Source organism: Sinohyriopsis cumingii, chromosome 7, assembly GCF_028554795.1.
Source record: "Sinohyriopsis cumingii isolate HCF-2022 chromosome 7, ASM2855479v2, whole genome shotgun sequence".
NCBI lineage: Eukaryota > Metazoa > Mollusca > Bivalvia > Unionida > Unionidae > Sinohyriopsis > Sinohyriopsis cumingii.
The window spans coordinates 6207303-6233863 of NC_142967.1; the positions used below are offsets into that span (position 1 = coordinate 6207303).

At 36.8% G+C, this 26561-nt stretch overlaps 1 protein-coding gene across 2 annotated transcripts in view; it reads left to right on the top strand.

Moving 5' to 3' along the window:
* The window catches only part of LOC149794676 (ATP-dependent RNA helicase SUPV3L1, mitochondrial-like), an 82248-nt gene that overhangs the window by 12953 nt on the left and 42734 nt on the right, over positions 1 to 26561 (top strand). Inside the window, exons 2-6 of one of the 2 annotated variants that reach the window (XM_089964285.1) lie at positions 5336 to 5413; positions 7980 to 8108; positions 11660 to 11774; positions 13590 to 13758; positions 17229 to 17340. In XM_089964285.1, coding sequence (XP_089820411.1) covers positions 5336 to 5413; positions 7980 to 8108; positions 11660 to 11774; positions 13590 to 13758; positions 17229 to 17340 — 603 coding nt within the window. The remainder of the gene's footprint in view (positions 1 to 5335; positions 5414 to 7979; positions 8109 to 11659; positions 11775 to 13589; positions 13759 to 17228; positions 17341 to 26561) is intronic. The other variant, XM_089964286.1, reaches the window with a different exon arrangement.

A 26561-nucleotide genomic window follows, 5' to 3' on the forward strand; every position in this document is an offset into this window, starting at 1 on the left:
TTGAAGCAATCTGTGCCTATCTTTTGGTGAAGCTGCCACTACAAGACCCCCTGCTTCAACACATTTGTGTTGTGGATCCTAGGAATCAAGTAACAGCAAAATCAATAAATTTACATTACTTTCTGAAAAGATTTCCATGCTTGTTACCACCAAGTGTAACTGCTGATACCATCATAGAGCAGTTTTGCCGGTACCAATCAATGGACATCTCAATGTGTTTGAAAAACAGAATTGATGAATTTTGGATTACTGTTTCTGCCAAGGAACCTGATCTCCAGTCTTTGTGTGATGTCATGCTGAGCTTACTCACTGTGCCTCATAGCAGTGCTGCTTGTGAACGCATTTTCAGCTGTGTTAGGAAAAATGTTACTGATCAGAGATCCTCACTAGCTAATCAGACCATTGAGGCTTTATTGGTCCTGAAATCAAAAGCAAAGAATTTTACCAAAGAGTTGACAGATGACCAGCTGGATAGGATAAAGAGTGCCTATTATATAGCCATTAAAAACCCATAGACTAACTAAAGCCTTCATTAAAGTCAGTGGTGTTTAATTTCTGACGATTTTGCCTTGATACACAGAATTGCCTGAATACCAGCGTCTTTACAAACTAAGACTTATTTATAGAATATTATATAGTCTGCATGTTGTGCAATAGTAAATAATGGTAATTATAGTGTATTGATAGTGTCTACTATTTGTGAGCAGTTTCACAGGTGACGTGTGCTGTGTTGTGATGTTAGAGACACTGAATGAAAATACTGACTGCCATCTTAAAATACTGACTGACATTGCTTAAAATACTGACAAGAAAATATATGGGTAAACAGGTCTGTTATAAAGATCTAATAAAAACTAAAAGCCAAATGGCAGCTAGGGTGTGCAGTTGGTACAAATGAATGGACCAACTCCTTTGATTTGGCTAAGCTTTTGTATTAAAGACAAAACTGTTTAGCTTTAATTTTAGACTGCTACATAGAACTATTGCCAAAACCAGTTTTTGAAAAAGATTAAGTCATGATGATAAATGCACCTTCTGTAAGGAGGGAATAAATTGAGCACTTATTCTATGACTGTTCAGTTAATGAAAATTTTTGGAAATTATTTATGGAATGGATCCAAATTTATGACCCAAATTTTAAAATTACATCAAACATTGTTTTGATATCTGGTCAACTTTTTAATCTTGATTGCAAAATATGTTATATACAGATCACAGTGTGCATCAAAAATCCCAAATCTCACCTATTATAAATAAAAATTATCTTTTATGATACAAAAGGCTGGGAAAATATGTCACCAAAGTGAATAACAGAAGTGATGAGTTTAAGAAGAATTTTACCCTTTCATCAGCTTTTGGTTTGATTTCATAGGTTTTCTTTACTTTCACATCAGAGAAATAAACAATGTAAAACAACTTGCGGATTGTAAATGAGTGGCTCTTGTTGTACAGTATTGATGAGTGTATATGTTTGTGTGTGTATGCTGTGTCAAACATAAGTAAAGATCAGAATGGAAAAGAATTTTAAGGTAATGCCCATATACCTGATCAAGTGGCGATTTAGGGGAATATGTAAAATCCTGACAACTTATATATTTAAAAAAATGTACGCCAATTTCAAAATTCATTTGTTGCTTCTTTTCCTGAACAGAAGTCATATTGGCGTGTGGGTTTTCTCCAGAAGACTTCTTATAGTATCATGTTGGTCTTAAATAAAAATTGTGCCAATCTGATATTTTGCCCAGGGCAAACGAACTTAATCAAAATTTTAAGTCTCCATACTTCATCACAGGTTGGTCATGTGACTATGTAGTGGACAAACTAACCTAGCATGACAGGTAATGCATGGGCAGTCTGGTCAGGTCAGGTATAAAAGATAATCCCAAGGTAATTGGGTAATTATCCCTGATTATCTTAATTACATACCCAAGAAGCAATAAGAAGAGTCCTTATTCAGGTGATTAGGATTGAAGTTTGTTGACACAATGTTTGTTTAACAGATTAATTTTTAAAGGATAAATATTGCAATATTGGATTCATAAACATTGTGGACTAAAATGACATCATATTGGGATCATCATGGTAAGTGGCTCTGACGAGAACACTGGGTAAGTGGATATAATCTTTTAGGTGCATTACATTTTGTATACTTAACCTTGTGTCCGGACTCGTGTACTGCGTGTATTTTAATAGCAAAATGTACATTTGGATATTATACAGTTGAGACCATAATTCAGTCTAGTTCATTGCCATTGCATTGAATCCTTCTTTCTATGTCGTAATCTATCACCCTGCTGGATTTAGGACGACCATCTTTAGTGGACCACATTGCAGGAAAAGGTACAGATTTCATTGCTCCTTGTTTGTTTTTTTTTGTTTTCAGAAGAGAGTTCAACGTATTTTTTTTTAATTATGACAGTGTTTAATTTCCTATACTTTTGAATGCCTGTATTTTCATAATCTTTGCATGTCTTTATTTTTTTTTTAACTTTACTGTTAAAAATTGATCTTGTAATAATTAGAGTTAGTTGTTTTTGGAATAATGAATGCTATGTGTATGTTTTATTTTTGGTGTTTCAAAGGGATACTTGAACTGGACCGGGCATGGGGTCAATTTCAGGTGCTCAATTACAGTTATGATTACAGGTTGCTTGGTACTGATTGCACTTGATTTGGAAACCATGATCATGATTACAGGAAGATAATTATGATTACTGTTATGATTGCTTTGTATTTGCTTATTATCTTTTTCTGTTCTGGGCAGATATCATACATTGTACAACTAAAAACAAGCAATTTTAACTCTACGTCAATGTTTATTGACAATTATTTACAATCAAATTAACATGCCACATGAGCATTAATTAAGACTATAATTGATTTCTTGGCTGTAATCATGATTACACTGCCATTGAATGACAATTATGATTATAGAGCTTCTGAAATCATCGATTACGATTACAGCTAACACTTTAATCGATTACAGTCGTTTCCAGTTACAGTTGTAATCAGCCCCATGCCTGAATAGGACCAATTTCTACCAAAAATAAAAAATAATCAACATGTCTCAGTAAACAACAAATATTAAATGTGACCTGTGTGCCTTATTGCATAAGAACTCAACTTAAAATTTTCATGTTTTCATGATAAAGCATTACTATTACTTGAAGCTAATGCTAGCAGTCTTTATAAATGTATCATAGCTAAATAGAAAATACTGCCACTTCTCACGCAGACCCCTTTTTGCACTGTTCAGATAAGGCCATTTTGAGTAATAGCTAAATATAGGTATACTGGACAGTTGTATTTTTCATTTGACAGCTATATTCAGTGTACTTATTACACAAAACAAAATATGCCTCAAAAAGCAAATTATTTTTCTTTCTTTCCCTCAGAGGTAAAATTTAAACTGTTCTGTTTTATGTATCTCTAATCTGTAACATTATGGATAGCAATGCAGTAATGTCAATGCCACAGAGTGTTTAGAGGTCCAAATGATATTAGACAAAAGTGCTAGATGGGGTCATATTTTATAAAAAGCTCATTTTGTGTCACAAATTTGCTTTTTTCATGGTTATTAACTCAGCACAGCCTTACTAAAATAATAATAATATTATTATTATGATGATGTTATTATCATTATTATTGTTATTATTGCCGAGTGGTCTAAAGCGCTCTTCGTTATGGATCACTGCCATCTCACCTCTGTCTGCGGCAGTTTGAGTCTAGGATTCAGCCAATGTGGGCATGTGAGAAAGCTTGCCAGTAGCTTCTCGTGGGTCGGTGGTTCTTTCTGGGGTTTTCCGGGGTTCTTCCTCCACCATTAATACTGGCCGCCATGTATAGCCTATCATGTGCTGAAAAATGGCGTTAAACCCCACAACAACAACAACAACATTATTATTATTATTATTATTATTATTATTGTTATTATTATTAAATAATTATATGCAATAAAAATGCTTAACATGAATTTCCAAAGATCGTATTTCATCAAAGTTAGTTTAATGAAAGATGCGAGTTTTTTGGTTGGAAAGTGACTAGAGGCAAAGTTTCTACTCTTTGTCTCTTTTACCCTCAGCAGAAACAAATTTCAAAGGAGAGAAGTAACACAAGGTCAGACATTGTTCAACTTTAGGTTGGGTAAATTTTCTCCTGGAAACCCACAAATGGAAAATGAATAAATTTAGGGATGCATTTGATTTTCTTTGTGTGTTTATTGCATGCATACATGACTGATACTATCTCACAGGTTAGAAAAAATGCAAAACAAATAATATAAATGTCCAATTTGATAATTATTCTAAAATCGTATAATGAATTTTGTAGGTTTTTCTGGAAAAAAATGCTTTTGAATGCTTTCATTTGCATATTAAGTAAATTGGCCGTAGTTGTCAAAAGGATGAAGAATTCTGAGGAATGACAATGAGAAATAAGGGATTCAGATAATAATAATAATATTCATAAAAATAATGAAACAAAAGGCATCCATACCATATCAGTATGTATTTAATACTTTTTATTTCAACTACCATTTTCTTCCATGTGGAATTTGTTGATAGCCATTGTTGTTTACATGGTATTTCATGGCTCCAGTTTGCTGTACGGTTTAAGGTGCCCACCTTTACAGATTACTTATATCTCACTTCTATCCATGTGTATTCAAGTCTTAGCTTTGCAGGGGTGTTTATTTGAGAAAATTTGTAAGTAGCTTCCCATGCATCAGTGATTCTTCTTTGGTTTCCAGGGTTCTTTTCACCATAAAATACACTGGCAACCATGATGTTAAACCCAGAAAACCAAACCAAATCACTGTAATGGGATTTCATACATACATTATGTTCAGTTCTTCAGTATGATTTAAAGATATAAATTATAGTCCAAAGAGGTTGAACCAAAGCTTAGTTTAGTTATGGTTCTCTACTATATTCATTGGTTGACACACCTAACACTTTTCGGTGGCCTAGTGGTTAGAGAGTCTGCCTTGGATGCAGGAGGTCGTGGGTTCGGTCCCTGGTCGAGTCATACCAAAGACTTACAAAGTGGTACTAACACCTGCCTCGCTTGGCACTCGGCATTAAGAGGTTAGTGGTAGGACTGGTCGGCCTGTTGTCAGGATAATGTGACTGGGTGAGACATCATGTTACATGTCTGCGGCATGATGCCCCAGTGCTAGACATCACAATAAACTGTCACACTGCAGACATTGTATCAATATGACTGAAAAATTGCTAAAGCTACGTTAAAAATCCAAATCACACACACACACCTATTTCAGTTATGCTCCTCTCCACTATATTCATTGGTTGACATACTTATCACTTTCCTTTTACAGATGATCTTCTGAAGCTTCTGAATCAGTTTTATCGCCGTCCAGAGGTCAGAAGAGCAGCAACAGAAAATGGACTGGACCGTAAGTTGTACTTAACTTTTGTGTAAAAAATACCAAAGGGCTTTATATATTCTTTTGTATACTTGTGTGGGAAAGTAATTTGCTCAAGTACCCAAGTAGACAGAATTTTTAGGCTTAAATTTAGAACCATTATTCAGGCTTGTAAACTAAACCTAATGTGCTGCATATAGTTTTGGTAATCAGTGGAAGTAACCTGTCCATCTTGAAATGCCCATTTATCAAACTGAGCATTTAATTTCTACTGGCACTCAGTAAGCCATATACCCTACTCGTATGGAGGGATACAATACATTGTAAGGCAGAAAATTTTGCACATTTATCTTTAGGTAGTCAAAGTTGCTTATATCATTGAGCATCAGACTCGTAATGCAAGGGTCATTGGAAAAGGCACTTATCTCCCATTTACTCTGCAGAAATAGCAAAAAATGTATTGGGCCATTAAAACAATAAAAATTAACAAAAACCTAAAGGCATTAATACTGATGTGTTTATCATTAAGCAGGTTTGAGGAATCATGGATTTTGAAATAAGATATCTCAACGGCTGCATATAACAGCTTTATTTGCAATAGTTTAAACTGCCTTTTACCCAGATTCTGTCATTATCCTCATGTTTCAGCGTTCAGAGTTTAACCAAAATATTATCCAATATCAATTCTTTTCATCAACGTTTTATCACACCATTATATTTTGATACTGATTCCAAAATTACTGTAACAGTAAAAAGATTGAAAATGTTCATTTTATGTTCTAAGTTGCACCTCACATCGAGATACTGGAACCCTGTAATAATCACTTTTTCTATCTGTCTGTCTGTCTACCAGACTGATTGTCAATTAACACATTTTGTAACCATCATTGAGATACTGGAACCCTGTCATAATCACTTTTTCTATCTGTTTGCCAGTCTGTCTGTCAAGTAACACATTATGTAACCAGCGTAGCTCTGCAGCCTTTACATATGATTGGATTCCATTTTGTAAGACAATTGCAAATGGAATAGCTTTTTAGTCTATTTTTGATCGAGTTATTGTCATTTTCAAAATGAATATTACATGTCCGCTGTAACAGGAGATCCTTGTTACTAGCATAGCTCAAGCACTGCTCAACAGATTCTTGCGCAGTTTGGTGTAAACATTGTCTAACAAGCAACTACTTTTTGGTATAAATTAAAGTTTTTTTGGTCCTAACATGAGATGCTGCTTGTAACCAGCGTAGTTCTGTAAACCCTGGGCGTAATTGAATGCCATTTTGGGAGCTGAATTGCTTTTCGAATTTGGATATGAATCTAAAGGTTTCTGCTTTTCAGGTCCAATTTTGATGGAGTTATTGCCCTTTTTCCATCAGTATTACATTTCCTTCAGCAGATCATAACAACCAGCATAACTCCAGAACCATTCAACACATCTGAGGCATCAAGACCAAGGTGTACCTTTATGGGCTTTGCCTTTTCAGCTTCTTTTGGATAGAGTTATGGCCCTTGACAATTAACTTCCTATCATTCCATTGGATGTTGCTTGTAACCAGGATAGGTCAACATATTTTCACATAGTTTGGTATGTATACTGTCTCATAGACTTGCCTGTTGCCCTCATATTGATTTCTACAAGATATTATCTTTCTTGGATCTCAGAAAAATTTGGCATGTGGCTTCCGATTGACGACACCATGAGTGAGTTGATTTCCATCATTCCATGGCATCATTTACAAGACATGTTCCTGATTTTGCTTTTTGCAGCAGATCCCTACTAAGGAGCCAAAGTTTTGCACACATTTATGTGAGACCTGGAACAAATTTTACTTTTAGCATTCCACATGATCTTTTGAAGAAATATGGCCCATCAATGCCTTTATTTTCTGGACTTTGGTTTTCCAAATAAATTCTTCTGTTCAAGACCCTGTTTTGCAAATTGTAGGGAGTGGACCCTTTGTGATGCACCTAGGGATACTATATCAGTTGTAGGGAGTGGATCCTTTGTGATGCACCTAGGGATACTCTATCAGTTGTAGAGAGTGGACCCTTTGTGATGCACCTAGGGATACTATATCAGTTGTAAGTTTTAATTTATTCAGTGATCCAGCTTGATAGAAATAGTGGAGCTTATCCACTTCTGCCTTTTGAGGCCTTTTCTTCTTCGTTTCTCTTTATTATGTAAATACCACCTTAACATTGTGCTGTTTTCTATAAAAATCAGATAGTTTTGATTTGTTTAATTGTTTGATACATGTATAAACAAGCTTTTAAATGATTTTTCTTCCAGAAAAGATGGCATCCTACAATTCATTATTGGCTGATAATCATTGTGGCTGAAGAATATGCATTTTTGTTCCATATATGTGCCTCTGTTGTCAGAAAAAGTGATTCTTTCATAAAGTGTGACCCATATGTGCTCCCTTTTCTAAGAAATTCCAAGCTGGAGCATTAATTAACAAGTCCATGCAACTGTGCGCAAATCTCTGCGTCTTTAATTACACAGTTCCCATAGCCATGAATTTGAATTGTAATTCTGCTGTTCCTTCAGATGAGCCATTGCTGAGTTTATCATAAGAATCTTTTTTCCTTCCAGAGAAATTGTTCCACCAGGCCTATATCAGTTTTCGTCAGTTCTGTTTAGAGTCCGAGATGCTGCCAGCAGACCTTCATATTGTGTTCAGTGATCTGTTACAGGGAGCTGGTACGTTACAATCACCTGTCAGTAAGTGATCAACAAATTGAAGGCATTCTTTATGGTTGTATTCACATGTGTCCTATTATTTGTTCACTCTTGTATGGAAATGAAGCGTCAATAACCCATACATGCTAACCAATACACTTTTGGCATAATCATTACACATTTTTCCACTAAATTATGCCTTGCGCGTAAATGTATTCGGATTATGTGTTTTTGGTATGTCCCCCTCCCAGAAAAATGAATAATTTGTTTTGTTATTTTTATTAACATCCCATTAATCTTTCAGACCATATTCTAGAAAAGACACCTTCCATGTAACTACAACATAAGAGTATGCTTGCCCGTCCTCGCATGCACTTTCCTAACAGTATTGTGTTCTATTTATAGCAGCTGCCCTATTTCCAAGAAACATGCTGGTTTTACTTTCAAATTTTTGACCTTGGTTTCTATTTATAGCAGCTGTTAGGAGAGAAATGGCTGGTTTTCTAATTTTTAATCAATGCTTGCAGATTTTTTTTTCTAATTCATATATGATACAGAACCAGTCTGTATGTATTTGGCGCTAAAAGTCAAGTCAGATTGATTCTAGTCGATACATGTGTTGGAGCAAAAATGTTTTTCAAATAAATTCACAGATGGATTAGAAAATGATGAAAAATCGATTCAAAGATGAATACATGAATTACACAATACAGTGTTCCATTCTAGGGCAGCTTCACGCCCACTGCCGGTTGTGTGGAAAGGATTTTAATATTGGTCATGATGGTAAAACAAAGAAACCTTGAATTATCTTGTTTTACAAACTTCAATACTAAGGTAACTTGTGACTTCTTTTTTAAAGCAAAACTAATAAATGCAGAGGCATTATTTACCGAGTTCTTAAAAGAACACGGACTACCCCTAGCAGTAGAAGACTAAGTTGGTCCTTTGTTGAAACGGATGTTTTCTGATTCCAAAATTGCAGAAAATATGCATCTGCAAGAACAGAATCATCTAATATTGTTAGCAGAAGATAATTAGTTTAAAATTGCAGAAGCCATGGCCATGAAAAAAATGGCCATGTAGTATTGCAACCAACAGGAGCAGTGATTATGATGACAAAATGTTGTACCCAGTCTGTGTAAAAGACTTTGACAGTGAAAAGGGCAAAGTCAGAGTGCCCTTCTGTCATTACCAGAGTTAACAGTAGATTCCACTGGAGAAAACATTTTTTATTTGCTTGATAATGCTTTTAATAAACATAAGTTGGCAGAACTGTATGGAGTTTCAGCTGATAATGCATCTGTGATGACTGGAATTCAGAAAGGAGTTGCATTCTATATTTTGAAAAATGTCTCCATCAATGTACATATCAGGTTGTCCCTGCCATATGATGTACCTTGCTGCAGGAAAGGCTGCTGATAAATTAGAAGGAGAACCCCTGAAGTATCAAGTTGGCATTCTTCCTGACAATGTACTTGATACGGACAGAGTTGATGTGCAATGGCACCTTATTTCCCAGCTTAAAGATCCAGTAACTAGAAAATATATATTTCCTCTTCTTTGTCAGGTTATGAAAGGAATATTGGTTCTTTACCATTCTAATGTTGACTGAGAGATTGTTCATTATTGTTTACAAAAATAAAACTGAATTCAGATCCAGGCTGTGTAACCCAGCACTTAGTGCTCTACAGGTCTGCAAAACATTCATAGTCTCAGATGGTACAAAGTGTTTTGAAATGCAGTATGAGAGACTGTTGCATTTTAAAGCTCAAAGTGTTATATATGAAAATTTGAAGCAGTAATTGATGTAAAAGCCGAGATGGGGTAAATAAATCATTTTGTACGTATGCTCATTGAATTTTATTATGTTATATGTGGATTACTCTTTTTTTGCTCAGATTACTCTTTTTGTCCACTTGTCCAGTGAACTTGGCAAACAATACATTAGTCATTTGACCTATCAAACGTACATCTACTTTTTTTTAAAGGCTTTAGGAACATGAACTTCTTTTTATTCAGATTAAAAAAATTGAAAAGTATTAATAAAATGCAATGAGCAGAGATCTTTTTACACAGTTATTAATGAGGTTCTTAATCTCCAGTTTGATTTTTTGATGTCTTAGTTCCAGAGTTCATTGCCATTTATAAGACATGCTTAGCAAAACAATGCAGTATATTTTCAAAAACATTTGAAACAGGAAACTATCTTAGGTTATGACGTTGATGCAAAGAGAAGAAACAACACAAAGATCCCTTAATTGTATATTTACTTAATCTCTTTTTTTGTGAGAAAAGGCCATATTTTTTTATCTTTGCAAAGTAAATCTTCTCAACTTTTTTGTAAGAAAATTTAAAGGATTTGATGAAAAATTTGAAGTGCGCTTATGTATATGCAATTTAATTTTTGGTTTGTTAGTTTAATTTTTTTTATTCCATTACATGCTATTGTAATGTAATATTGTTTACTGGATTTGATATTGTCCAGAATAGAGTTCAGTTCAAACGGATTTTTAAAAACAAATTTTCGATATAAACGACTAATAATAGAAACATTGTACCTAGTTCTGATCTTGTTCCAAAAATCAGTGACAGTTTTAGTAAACAAATTTTTTTAAAAGAGTAAGAATCATTAAGTTGAGTCAAGGTCATATCTGGACTATATGATAATTATCATGTAAAAAACTTCTATTTTTTTCTAGCAGGATGAATTCGAACCCCCATCCAGGAATCTGGTTTGTGTTTTAGCTAGTCTTATAACTGATGTTATGATAAGAATTCTGTCAGTCATGCTTTAAACACTTGAGATGTCAAGTTGTTTTATGCTGTGTCCAGTGTGGGCTGAGTTTTCATTTTCTTCAAATTATTGAATTTCAAGTGATTGTTTTCCCTGGAAATACAAAAGTGCTCTGATAATTCTTGGACAGAGAAATTGACTGGAATTTATACGGAATTAAAAAACTGGAATAATATTTTCTGTGATTCAACAAGAGATTGTTGACACATCAGTACAACGCTGACTGTTACAGATGTCATTGCTTCCATTTTGGATTTTCATCAGGATTTGAATTGTGATTCACTTAGGACTTTTCATTGATAGGACTTTAGTTTTATTTCTTGGATTATCTTTTAATTTAATTTGCAATACCATAAGTTCTTTTTTCTGATTTTTTTCACTTTTATTCTACGGAAAAAAATTATTTGTTAAATTTTACAAAGCTTGTTATCTTCACTCTTTTCTCTTACTTATTTTAAGAGCATAGCCTCATAACACTCTATATCTAAATTATATGTGTGGTGTATTTAATTAGTTATTGTTGTTACAGCTGGATGGTATACAACAAATAAAAGGGATGATAATTTACATGGAATATGATAAGTGTTTAAATTATTTGTTGGAAATAAATTAAACCCTATATTTTTGGCTATTGGAAACATTATTTCCTTTATTGAAAGAACTATATTTTCAAATGGAGTCAACAAATTAATACATATGACTATGCACTAGCTAAGTCAACCTTTTGATGTTTGTAACATTTCTATATATATTATTTTAAAGTTTATTTTCATATGAAATTTTTGAATTTATTTCTCAGGTCATGTGGACAATATTTTCCCATACTTTATGAAGCATGCCAAGGAGATCTTTCCACATCTGGAGTGTATGGATGAATTGCGCAAAATTAGTGATCTGCGATTGCCAGCAAATTGGTAGGTGGCAAGTCAGGTTTAACCTTCCCATCATTTACAGTAAAGCTCTATAGACAAGCAATGCATACATTGACTATTTTCCATTATTTATTGGAAAATCATTCTCCCTCATCCACCATATAAGCCACACCATCTAGGTGTTAGTTAAAGTTTCTAAACTGCATAGCTGCCAAGTGTCCCATCTTTTCCATATTTGTCCCGTATTTTGGACCTGAATATGAGTGTACATTTTTTTGTGCAAAAAATAATTTTTTTAATTTTAAAAAATAGTACAAAATTACCTTGGGATTTTCAGTTTTGAATGCGCACATGGTTCCATTCTGATAGAAATGTATTGCATGTATATAGGAATACAGTTCTACAATATGATTGGTTCATTCAAAATGTATATAGGAATACAGTTCTACAATATGATTGGTTCATTCAAAATGGAGCCTACCATGCCTATCTTTATCTGCCATATTGGATTTGGCAAACAGTTACTGCTGTCACTGTGTCTCATCTTTGTAATATTCAGCTTCTAATGATGTTGAATAGGAAAGCAGAATATTCAGGATTTTCTCCAGGTAAGACAAGAAAACAGAACTGGAAGGACAATTGTGCCATCTTGTTTAGATTTGTGAAACCATCGAGTAAAGGAGAAAACTTTACATTTTGCAAATTGTGTAATGTAATTTCGCTATGGACATGGAGGCATCCATGAAATACAAGAGCATGAAAAAGCTAATAAACATCAGCTTGCTGCTTCATCATAACCAAATGAGCCTGAACTTTTTACATATATAAATACCAGAGAGAACCATGATGTAATTCAATCAAAATTTGATTTATTAAATTTCTTTTAGAAATGAACTTTCCTCTTTCAGTCACTAGTGTTGCTGCAATTTATTTCGCACATGTTTTCCAGACAGTAAATTTGCAAAAGATTACTTGTATGCTAGAACGAAAACAGTTAGTATGAAAATCACATAGAACTGAGATCATCAGTGACAGTTGGTATATTGGAATCAGTAATGATTGAGGAAAAAAACAAGATGTGGAAAAGGCTTCTATAAACAGCCTGTGTCTGAGGGTGTTGCACTCTTGCACCTTCTGAATATGCACCCAAATGGAACATATTACCCATCCAGAAGGTATAAGTGTGCAACACATGCATCTTTGACATTAAATAATTCTGTAAGGCACTATCCTACTTTACTGATGATTGTATATGTTGTAAATAGTTACATATGCATTAAAATTTTAAAAAGCAGTATTTGTTCCTGAAAATCAGTATTTTTGTCACAAGCAGTCAGTATTTTTGTATTCTGGGATGGGCAGCTATGAAACTGTCATACACTCTCCAACTGCATTCATAAGGAATTACAAAGTGCTCATTGACTGTTTCGACTAAAACACTATTTGGGGATTATGATGAATTCATTCAAAGACATTCTGAATTATATCATTGTGATACCTCAAGACTGTTAGCACATCAGCACATTCAAGTTTATTGGTACATCACCACATTCTCAATATTGGAATTCATTCAGAACACCACTATAATTCATCGCTCTTTATTTTGAACTTGTGATCCAATTTTTATGGTTAATTGGGTGTTTATTTACAGTGTTGTAAGTTCCTTTTTAAATTTTCAGTTTGTATTTTAGGGAAATAAATTATTTGTTGAATTTTACTAAACTTGTTGGTTTCTGTTACATAGTTTAAGACAATAGAGTCGTAGTACTTTCTGATCTTCACTTTGGATCATGTGATAGTAATGGATATGAATGTAGTAGGATTACATAAGTAACCAGAGTCTTTTCTATTCTTCAGGTATTCTGAGGCAAGGGGTATGCAGAGAAAGATTGTTATCCATGCAGGTCCCACCAACAGTGGAAAGACCCATCATGCACTGGAATGCTTCATGATGGCCAAAACAGGGGTCTACTGTGGGCCACTCAGATTGTTGGCTAATGAAGTATTCAAGAAAACCAATGATTCTGTATGTTGGCTTCAGAAGATTGTCATTTTAGAAATTAACAACCTTTTCAGATTCATTAGGTGACTTAAATAGCGAACCTTATCTCAGTGACACCTCTTATGGTGTAAAACCCTTGACCAAATTGAAAGTTTGTTTTTGAGGGGACTTTTGGTTTACTGGGTTACTTTTACTAAAGAAAGTTGGGATCTGAAAACTTTGAATTGCAAGCATGCTTTGTTTTACTGAGGTTTTGGTTTTGAGAGGTTTATTCAAATGGCCATAAAAGTCAAGTGAGCTTATATTATGTCCCTGCATCCATTATTTGTCATCAACAATTGCTTTATACCACTCAGGAGACCATGTTTGATTTTTATCCAAAATAGTGTCAGAGCAAGAGCATAGAATGTTAATGAGACGAACTTATATCTGGGTAGCTGTGCTTGTTGCAACATTTTCAGGTCTGATGTTAACCAAACATGGAATGTGGGCCTATATTTGACATGTTCAATAATGACTTGCATGTTAATTGGGTCATTCTGCAACCAAACATGGAATATGGGCCTATATTTGACATGTTCAATAATGACTTGCGTGTTAATGGGGGATCCTACAGACAACCATGGAATATGGGCTTATATTTGACATGTACTTGTGTTAATGGGTGAATCGTGCAACCAAGCATGGAATATGGATTTATATTTGAAATGTTCTTGTGTTAATGGGGTAATCATGCAACCAAACATGGAATATGGGCTTATATTTGACATGTTCAATAATGACTTGCATGTTAATGGGGGATCCTGCAACCAAACATGGAATATGGGCTTATATTTGACATGTTCTTGTGTTAATGGGGTAATCATGCAACCAAACATGGAATATGGGCTTATATTTGACATGTTCTTGTGTTAATGGGGTAATCATGCAACCAAACATGGAATATGGGCTTATATTTGACATGTTCAATAATGACTTGCATGTTAATGGGGGATCCTGCAACCAAACATGGAATATAGGCCTATATTTGACATGTTTAGTAATGAGTTGCATGGTAATGGGGAGATCATGCATCAGAGATGTAGAGCTTGCTAACCCTCATGAGGCTGTATTTTTTATTCAGTTTGGATCAGACATAGGAAATTGGCTTATATTTGACATATTCAGTAATGAGTTGCATGTTAATGGGGTAATCATGAATCAGGGTTACAGAGTTTGTTAACCCTCATGAGGCTGTATTTTTTATCCGATTTGGATCAAACATGGCATGTAAGTTTATGTATAATGATCTCTGATAATTAGTAATATAGATCCATGCATATTAATGAGGTGGTCTGCATGTAGTTGGCTGAGCTCATTAAAGGTCTGGATGCCATATTTCTGTTAAAATTTTGTTCAGACTTGTAATATGGGCTTAAATCATCATCATCATCATCGTTGACAAGGTTGATAATGAATTAGTAACATTGGTGTGCTAATAAGGTGGCCTTACATTGGTTTGTCAGAACTTGTTATCACTCTGGGGGCTATATTTCTGGTTCAGTTTGTTTCAGACTTGGAACATGTGTTTATAACATCATTATCTCATATGAGTTTATTAATGAACAGTCTAAACATGTGTAGGAGGTGATCTTGCATCTGGGTTTATTAATGAACACAGTCTAAGCATGTTTAGGAGGTGATCTTGCATCTGGGTGACTGAGATTGTTCCTATATAGGCCATATTTCTGATCCAGTTTTTATCAGACATAGATCATGGGCTTTTATCATCATGTTGAGTTTGTAATGGATGAGATCCACATGTTTAAATGAAGTGATTTTGCATTTGTTTCACTAAACTTGTCAACACAATAGTAACTCTATTTATGATCCAATTTTGATAAGTTATTAAATGGACAAAAATGCATTCATCATTTCCTTGTGTTTCCTTCATTTGGAATACATTTGCCAAAGTTAGACCTTGAATGAGTTTGAGTTCCAGCGTTCCATGATGTCATTCGCATAGCTATGCCCATGATTACCCAATCTCCTGTCAGACTACTTTCGCAGCATAACTTTGGAAATTTGGTTTTATCTTAACCTTTCATGGTTTGACATCAGTCAGATCAGTTCAGTTTCCTACATTAAAATGCATTTAAAGGAATTTTGCCCCTAACTTTCCTTGAGTGTATTTTGTGGATTTAGATGTCACTTTTGACACATTATTGGCTGTCTCCTGCCAAGAAATTGGGAGCTAAGTGTTTTTGCCAGGAATACACCAAGGCATCCAATCCTGGCTGGCCTGTGTGGGTTTTGAACCCATGAAACTTGGATTACATGTCTGACACTTTGTCATCTGAGCTACCATGGCTTTGTTAATGTTATCTTTGAAAGAGTTCAATTTCAAATGTACCTCTGCATCATTTATAGTAGTTATGCTCCCTGATTCCCTGTTCTCCTGGCTTTGGTTTCAGCAGCATTACTTTACCAGAAAGTTTTGGATTTAAATTAAAAATGGCTTGTAGCTTTATATTAATGATATCGTGAAGGTGTTTGATTTCCAGAAGTCCACAACATTTTGAGGAGTTATGAGCCTGGTTTCCTATCTTCCTAACTTTGGTGTTTGCAACATGACTGTACTAAGGGGGGCCCTGAGTGGCCAAGTGGTCTAAAGCACTTACCATTCCGGATCACTGCCATCTCACCTCTGTCTGTGTGGGTTCGAGTCCAAGGCTCGGCTAGTGTGGGTATGTGGGAAAGCCTGCCAATAGTTTCTCGTGGGTCGGTGGTTCTTCCCTGGGTTTTCCAGGGTTCTTCCTCCACCAGTTATAGTGGCCGGCATGTATAGCCTATCTTGTGCTGAAAAATGGCGTTAAACCCTAGAACAACAACAACAACTGTACTAAGGATTTTTGGTTTCAACCAAATTTAATTTGCATCTTTATATTGATAAGCTCTTGAATTAGTTGGATTTCTGTTATTCCATGATTATCACATACATGAATTATGTTCCCATGATTGTCTGTGAACTTGACATAGTTTCCACTGCAGTATGTTACCATTGAATGTTGGGTTTCAACCATATTTAGGATGCAGCTTAATATTGATGAGACCTTTTAAGTTCCAGCCCTCCAAGTTGTCATTTTGAAGATTTATAGCCCAAGTTTGCATGTCCTCCTGACTTTGGTTTCTGTGGCGTATGTTTGCTGGATTTCAAACGAATTTTGTATGCAGCTCTGTATTGATGTCATATTGAATGAGATGGATTCCAGCATTCCTTGTAATTATTTGAAGGAGTTATGGCCCCTGAAAATGCATTCTTCTAAATCTGTTTTCCAAAACAACTTCCTGTTAAAGCCCTGCTAATCAAATGTAGTTATTGGGGTACCTGTTGCTTATAACTCTACAAAGTTTTATTTTTGAACAGTTCATTTGGGGCGAGAATGTTATTGGAAACATTTTGGGTAAAGATCATTATCTAAATTAATATTTAGCCAAATTTCCTTTGCATTTAGGGAACTCCGTGTGACCTGGTAACAGGTGAGGAAAGGAGGTATGCCAACCCAGACAAGAGTCCTGCTGACCATGTGGCATGCACGGTAGAAATGTGTAGTGTTACAACTCCATGTAAGTAAATATCTTCTCCCAGCTTGGCAAAAATTCTGTAAATCGGGATTCCCATGCTACCAGGAAATCGGGAAAAAGTCCTTGAATTTTGCAAATATTGACAACAGTCTGGAAAAATCCGGGAATTTTTCTCCATAACTGTACTGATCGTGAGTTCAGTTTATTGAGTTCTAACCAGAATGTTAGATTGCAGTATGGATCATTTGGGCGCTTGCCATAAATAAATTTGTTGAGACAATCCAAATGCTCAGTGGATTAGATTTGTCTGGTTGACTTTTTGTTTCACAGACAGTTCAACATCCGTATATTTTTCATGTGAAAGGTATAAAAACCAGTCTAGCATCAAAAGAGGCAAACAAGGTAGTATTAAAGCATAGCCCCTATTGTGGATGGGCTAGCAAACTTAAACATTGTTAAATCGAGTTAAACCTGCATGAAATCGATATGAAAATTATTTATTTTCCAAGAATTTGCAAGTATTAAAATCGCTGTCTTTAATCTGCTAAAAGACAACAAAACTAATGCGTTGATGAAATTTGAGCTGGTACTAGCGATTTTGATTGCTAGTCGCATGAGCACAAATAATCTCAGCAGCATTGTAGAAAAAAATTAAATGAAAGTCGTATATTGGTTGTAATAAAAATACAAAAATGAAAGAGCACAAAATTCTCTATATTTATTCTGAGACCAACTTACGCAGTTTTGCTGTATCATGTGACTACCACATTGACATGTGCTTTCTCATGTGGAGAGCATATGATTTGTTGTTGTAGGGTTTAACGCCATTTTTCAGCACATGATAGGCTATACATGGTGGCCAGTATTAATGGTGGAGGAAGAACCCGGGAAATCCCCGGAAAGAACCACCGACCCTCGAGAAGCTACTGGCAAGCTTTCTCACATACCCACATTGGCCAAATCCGAGACTCGATCCCACACAGACAGAGGTGAGATGGCAGTGATCCGTAATGGAGAGTGCTTTAGACCACTCGGCCACTCAAGGCTCCGGGAGCATATGAAGCAGGGAACCAGACTACTCTGCTTGATGAATCAGACTGGTCAAGTTTCTTGTAGTTGTTCTCAAAATAAATATGTTGAGAATTATATATTCTTTCTGGTTTTTACAAAAAGTATCAGACTTTCATTTAATATAATTGAAATTTTGTACAACGACATTAAAAATGGGTTTGTTGTTAATATTGCATGACTGTTGGACTTCCGATGTCATTGTTTGAGAGTTGTGAAGTCATGTGACTATTAATGCAAATGGCAAGTACTGGGTCAGGTTTCATCCATGCTGAGTTTTGTCTGGTCTGTCAGCGAATTAAAGACATAACGATTATGATACTTGCCATTTTTGAGAAAATAAATAATTTTCCTATTGATTTCATGCAGGTATAAGTCAATATAAGATAGTTTAAATTTGCTAGATCACCTGGTGAGCTCTCTTATGGTGTCGGCAGGTTCAAAAACGTTTTTTATATGTAATTGCTCTGAATCCACACTCCATCCAAAATGTTCAGATGTGAAAAATGGGGTTGGAATATTTTGAGGAAACCCTGATTAGATAAATTTTGAATCTCTGACCTGAACTTTGGTGAGAAACTATTACAGTGACATATAACTTGAAGCATTGGTTTCAGATCTTAAATAGAACACAGGTGAAATGAGAAATTGTCATCCCTTTTATTATATATTAAGAAACGATAAGAGCCCATGTATCATTACAGGTTTGGGGACTGGTTTATTGAACTACAAGAAGACAAGTTGATTTTACAGAAAAGTCAGTCCTTGTTTATACAGCAGTGTATCATTTTGAAGGTCTTTTGTAAAAATTTAAATTGACCCTTTTGTAAATGTTTTTAAAGGGTGTAATTTTTAACCAAATCGTCTTAAGCTCCTTAGGATGGTTGAAAAATCTTGTTTGAGATTTTATTGGCACACATAAATTCAGGTTAAACTTTTTTTTTGTTACAAGATAAGATTCTAATAATTTGCATATATTGGTTTCTTTCATACTGTGATAGGAAATGTTTACTTTGTATAACATGCACATATGTTGCTCTAGAATTCTTTGGAATTAAAGGTTTGAAAGGAAACAAAATAATTTATGCTCATTATGTTGTTTCCACATAGCAACTTAATGCAGGTCAGCAAAGTAAAGCTAGAATTTGTATTCTATACATTGAAATGGCTTTAAATGCCAATTTATAGGAATATAGTCAAATTTGTTTCGTGTGACTCATTTTGTGGTTTTGTACATGATTATCTTTTCTGACATATATGTTGTGGAGAGTGTTGAAAGAGAAACATCTTCAGATTTGGAAAATGCATGTTTTGTAATCCAAAATGTTTTTTAATTCCATTCAGTAATGGTCATATGTTAACCTTGAAAAATATTAATTTAATACTGGAAAAAACCTGGAAAAGACCTTGAAATTTATATTTAGAAAAGCATGGGAACCATGGTAAATCTACACTATGCTTAAGCAGCAGAGGGGGCGAATCCGACATTTTGTCCAATCGTTATTTTGCTTAATTATTACTTTCTGCACTCAGCGGATCCGGTGTAGTCAGCGCTGGTAAAAAAAAAAACGACGACGTCGTTGGGGATCGTCCAATCGTCATTTGGTTTAATTAACACCTTCTGCGCGTCGATCCCCAGCGTCGTCAGCGTCCGGTAAGCACATCGACGACCGCGTCGATGTCATCGCCCCCTCTGCTGCTAAATGGTTATTTACAATTTAACCGAATATTTGGTCAAGTCCGATACGATATCGTGTCCGAGGATCATGTAAATTTATCGTTACGAATCCATGTGGGGTCGACTGAGCATGACTAAAAAAGTTTCGAAAAACATTGAAGTCCATGTCACCGCCGCACCATGTCTGCCAAATATTTCGTAGCGTGTGTGTATCAACGCCGTTGAATACAGCAAGAATATTACAGTTATCTCTGATTACTTTTGGAATCTGAGTATACCGTTGAGTGACATATATCACGTCAGTGTTTTTATGCCTGCCTCTGGAAAATATCCTAGCTGGGTTTTTTTGATTGTCTAACATAACATCATCGTACACGACTAGATTGTTAACGTCGCCATCAATATCATCAATACCTGGTGCATCATTGATATCTGTAATAAACTCAATAACATTTTTTTTAGCGATCGCTGATGCATTCTCGTTGAAATCTTTCAACACCTCGTAGCATCGTTGATCATCTACGCTAGGAGCAACCAAATACAACTTATCCCACTTCATCCATCTCATTATTAAACTGAGTAACAATTGCGTCTTGCCGGATCCAGATGGTCCGATGATAATCATCCGGATCGAGTTTGGTAACGCTGCAACATGCTTAACTGGTTCTCTTGTTTTAGTCGCCGAAAAATCAATTATATTCATATCTCTATACATAAATTATGGATCTATATTGTGTGAAGTGTAGAGTACGTACTGGCACAAATGATATGACAACCGCTACAACAAGAAATAACAGATCGGCCCTTACTGGCAAGTGTGCACAATGCGGTACAAAGAAATTTCGATTTATTTCTATTAGACCCGGAGATGTTTTAAAAAAAAGCGAGGAGGTGATATTGCAGCCAAGTTATCAAAACTCCCCGGAACCCCGTGGGCAAAGTATCCAGGAGAAAAACACCTCCCAGGATATAGCTACTGTGGCCCCGGAACGCGATTAGATATTAGACTCGATGATCAAAATCAGCCGCGACCCGGTGAGTACCCAATAAACGCTATCGATAAGGCGTGTCATGCTCATGATGTTGCTTACAAAAGTAGCGATCTGCAACAGCGTCATATCGTGGACGTAAAATTAATTCACGCGTTAAATGCTATTCCTGATAAATCCGTCAAAGAAAAATTAGCCTCATGGTTGGTAAAATCGGCTATGAAAGGTAAATTAATGATGGGCGCTGGTAATTAATAACAACATGGAATCCATCTATTATTCTCCGAGAGGATACTGGAAGGGGAAGGCCGCAATTGGTAAGCTTGCAAGCGCTGCAAAGGTAACAAAGGCCACTGCGGCTAATTGGTTATCCAAACAGGCTATATGGCAAATTTATCTACCACCGCCTAAACAAATCAACTTTTCGCGCTTTGATGTCAGCGTACCCAATGAAGTTCATCAGGCTGATATACTATTTTTGCCGCATGACAACGGTTACAAATACGCGCTAACCGTAGTTGATGTTGCGAGTCGATACAAACAAGCGGAGCCGTTAAAAACAAAGTCAGCAACTGAAGTAGCCGCTGCGTTTGAAAGAATTTATCAAAGAGGTCCTCTGCGCTGGCCAAATCTATTACAAGTTGATCCCGGTAGTGAATTTCGCGGCGCTGTTTTATCAACGCTGAAACATCATAGCGTCGCGATACGACGAGGTCATACTGCGCTACATCGTGATCAGGCAATTGTTGAACGATTCAATCGGACTCTTGCTGAACGGTTATTTGGATATCAATACGCGAAGGAATTTATCCAAGAAAAACGATCTCGTGAATGGGTCAAAAGGTTGCCAGGCGTAATTGCAGCGTTAAATAACGAGATTACCCGAGCAATCAACATGAAGCCCAGCGACGCGATTAAATACGAGTATATACCCGGAAAATCAAAAATAAATAGCGTTTCCAAGCCGATTCTTGGCGATGTCACTGTTAGATATCTATATGAACCAGGAGAGCTTGAAGGCGGTAAAAAAAGAGCTACTGATCCTATTTGGAGTGTTACCACGCATAACATATCAACGATAACACGATCAACTGGTAGACCACCGATCTATAGACTGGATTCAACTGCCCCACAGCGGGGGTTTACACGCGAGCAACTACAAGTGATACCTGATGATACTCAATTACCCCCACGTGGTCTTAACTAGCGCCGTTGCGTCTATTGCACTCAAGACAGGTCAACCTCACATTGTTTTTTACATGACCGAGACTGTTATCGATCCTGTCCACGGTAAATTGGCGAGCGTCTTTATCCGAATAACGCCAGCGAATTACACAATTGCAACTCGCGCAGTGATTATTCTGTTGTTGTCGTAACGCAATTATTAATTCGGCATCAATATCAAAACGCCGCTGTTTTTTTTTATCCTGTTGGCGGTAACCCGAGAGTTTTCTATCAATGACGCTAGCATCAATAATGTCATCGTTGTCACTGACTCCGTCAACAACAATTCTTCGAAGCTGATTCATTCTCCGTACTCTGGACACTGCAAGATAGACTAGATTCGACCATTCGATGCGATTATCAACCATCCAAACAATTGTGTCCGTGATGGTTAATCCCTGCGAGGAATGTATTGTCGTTGCGTATCCTAGCGTCCATGGGGATTTATCAGCACGTAGCGCGTCCTCGACGACGCTGATATCAACGAGCACAATATCATTCAGCACGAGAATTTGTTTTTTTGTCCCCGACGCTGTCGGGGCTGGAATTTCAACTTCAATGTTCTGCCGCCGTGTATCCGCGGGTCTATAACATAACGGCACTGGACGCGTTGGAAACTTTTCCTTATGCAACGTAAACAACCTCCGCTGAAGTGTGTCTCTGACTATCTTTCTACTCGCTACAATCAAATCGTTTGGTCTCCATGTTTCCCAGAATTCATTTAACGGCGTTTCCGAAATCACCTCGCGGATTATTTCACACTGAATTCTATCCGGCTGTAATCTGATTAATTTTTTAACCCCGCGCAGTTGTTCATCAAGTGCTCGGTAATCAGTATCGGTTTCTTCATAATAGTCCACAAAACCCTTTAACCAATCATGTGGGCCCTCGCCGACAAATGGTGGTGGTTGACCATGGTCGCCACACATGATTACCGCTGTATTCGCGAGCACCAACCAATCAAGAAACATTTGTAAAACATCTAACGAAACAGTACATATTTCGTCCCAGATGATAACCCCAGGAATAAATTTTTCACCCATTCGATCAGGAGTCCACTCACCGCCGCTGTATCGAAAAAAGCTGTGATAAGTAACGGCGTCAACATTTCGTTGTTTTATCTCTCGCGCTAGTCTATGGGTCGGTGTAAGCACGATTATACTTGCCCGCGTTCGAAATAATTCAATTGCCCGAGTCGTCTTTCCCGACCCGCCACAGCCGCTTAAATAAACCGTCTTGTGTCTACAAATTGGAGCAGAACACGGTGGTGCATTAGACCATTCTGACAATTTATCACCGCGTAGGTAATTGTTTTCAACGGTGACATCTGCTGACGGGGAATAATCGCGTCGTATTTCATTTTTAATTCTCCATATACCCCAACTCTCGTCCGGACTAGTAAACTCGGCTACGTTTTCCTTATACGCTACGTCAACATAAAACGAATCAACGGCTACTCTAACCGCGGTATCGGGAAATCTATTTATCATCGAGAATAAATTGATAGCGGCGTAACCCAGCATAGACGCCCTCAAATGTGGATATGCCGGGCTGTCTCCATCGCTGTAGGTAACAACTGTACCCAACTTTGTTCCATTGGACAAGAAAGCTGTTTTGCAGTTCACGTATCTATTTTTTGCCACTGCGTCCTTGATTACGAAATCATATTCTGCGTCATCTATAATCAGCCGTGAGCAATATCGTTTGTAATCGCAGTTTTTTCCACCTTGTGTGAACTTACCGATTATTCTTCTACCGAGATCTTTTGCCTCGCGGTTTCGTTGGTTGAATATCCTCCTGGACCATTCGATGATATATTCCTCGTCGGCATCAATGTGTTTTCTGGACTCGTCAATTATGCTATCCAGACGCTCCGGTTCTGGTAACCAGACTTCAGTCTGCGCCCGGTATGATATAATCGCGTCACTGACAATCAACGAAATTAGCATTTTACAATCAATCATATACCGTAGCAGCGCTATTGGCAGCCACTTCTTTTCAGCCATGTGTCTACCGATCCAAATATAACAACAGCGATGGAGTCCTGCCGCGAATTCAAATGATACTATGCGAGCGAATCCGGTTAAATCAAAATCAGGCAGTGGTCCATTAATAGCAACACGAGTCATTTCATGTCTGGGGTGTCCAAATCGTCTGAAATACTCAGCGGCGGATCCATACCCGAGAAAACTCGCTGGATAACAGGCAGCCATATCAACGGAAATCATAGCGTCGCGGTTGTATTCAGTGTTCCATAATCCACCGTGATAGTATTCCAAACAACTGGATTGTATATCCGGCAGAAATTCCTTGCGCGTTGGTCTCCACGCATTTTTCCTTGCTGCAACGTGAGCTACAACCGATGGAATCGTAAAACAATTTGTTAGCAGTTGTTCATCATGCTCTTCAAATTCCATGGCGGTTTTTTTCATCCTGTTGTGAAATGCTTCAGTGCGATATAATTCACCGTTTGGTCTTACAAACTGATCAAAGGTATCCGCATCGTTTTCAGCGCTGCGAAGTAACCACACTGATACAGGGTCGTTTTTACACAAACAAGCAATAGCATCAAATAGTTTCCTCTCCGCGAGAAAACCGTCCTTGGAGAATTGTTCTCCCAGGAATTCTTCGGGTATATACTTTACTGTTCTATCCCGTGGAAATATTGTGATCGCGGGCGTCCATGCGTGTTCGTTATGATCAATAATTTTGATTGGGGCCCCATTTGATTTGTACTTTGATTCGTATAATACTTCACCGGTTATCGTTGTAACGGTTATTGGAAATCTCAACGACGTTTCTAATCTCGCTATGTCGCTGATGGTCGCTCCACGCTCTTTTACGGTTAGTTCCCACTGGTTGATTTTGCTACGTCGCAAATCAGTCAATTTGTTTCCTCGACATGCATTTGTAAAATGCTCTATTATTCGTTCTGCTACACAATTTATCCCCGTTGACTGTTTCATCGGTTTCAGTTTTCCGATATCAGGTTTCTTATTTAACGGGTATATTCCATAAACAACTGCTGTTTCAGGATACGCTCGTTCATAGTATGGTCTGTCAATTCCGGTTAACAACCCCGGCTTGGAGTCGCGGCTGACAGTGACTGTTTTCTTGTCGCTGAGAACTGGTTCAAATTTATCACGTATGATCCAATCACCTGATTCCACCCGGACAATGAATTTTACTCTGAAGAAATACCTTTTACCGTCAAGTTGTGATATTATCGTTGCTGCGCGGTTGTCGTTCATTGTTGCATCAACAACACCATCAATTCGAAATGTTGACCAACTATGAGATGCACCATCACGCTTGAATTCATTAATACAATCGCGTATTTTATTCAACAGGGTTCTATCGTTTATTAACGCTTTTGGTGTGTCCTTGAGGACTCTATCGAGATTGAATTTAATATTTTTCCAGGGCTTAATTACTGCTAATCTCTCAAACTCATCCATATAATTAAAACAAGTATTTAAATGAAAGAATATAGTATAATGAATAAATGCAAATGGTTGATGATTGGGTCGACAACCCCGTGCAATAAATCATGCAGAGGTGAATTCTGCGGATATCATTTACAAAGCGTTCGTAATGGTTCTCTTGGCCCCCTCCCGTGCTTGGTTTGCCACGTCGGTGTAAGAGGAAAATCGCAGTTGTGTATTAATTGTGGCGGAAAGCGATACAGGGAACTAAAACGCTATTATGACAAGCGAATTAAAAACGCCGTCATTGACCCCACCGCCGACTTCGTCATCAAAACCCCCCAAGACTATGTTGAAAGATTCATAATTAAACCAAATAATAAATTAGACAAATAGTATTATTATACAAATGGACCAAGAATTTCAGCCGCATCCTGTGTTCGTCAGTTACGAGGCGTCTCGCGATGGCATTGTTAGAAACCGCAAACTGAAGAAGCCGGTTGGTACCGTAAATAATCATGGGTATTTAATGTTTGGTGCCGGAAAGAAGAAATATCTCTGTCACAGAATCATCTATGAATGTTTTCACGGATTAATCGAGAATGGACTTGTGATTGATCATATTAATAGTAATAAGACTGATAATTCTCTTACAAACCTGCAAGCTGTCTCGCAGAGTCAAAATACCAAAAAAGGCCAAACCGGTAAATACCCAAAGAAAGCAAAACCCGTAAAGTCATTTGATACAACAAGTCACGAGGAAAAAATATTTCAGTCGATGAATGAAGCCAGTAGATACTTTGACATTTGTATCGCCTCAATACGAAAAGTAGCAGAACGAGTATATCAAACAGCAATCTCAAAAAAGACCGGGCATAG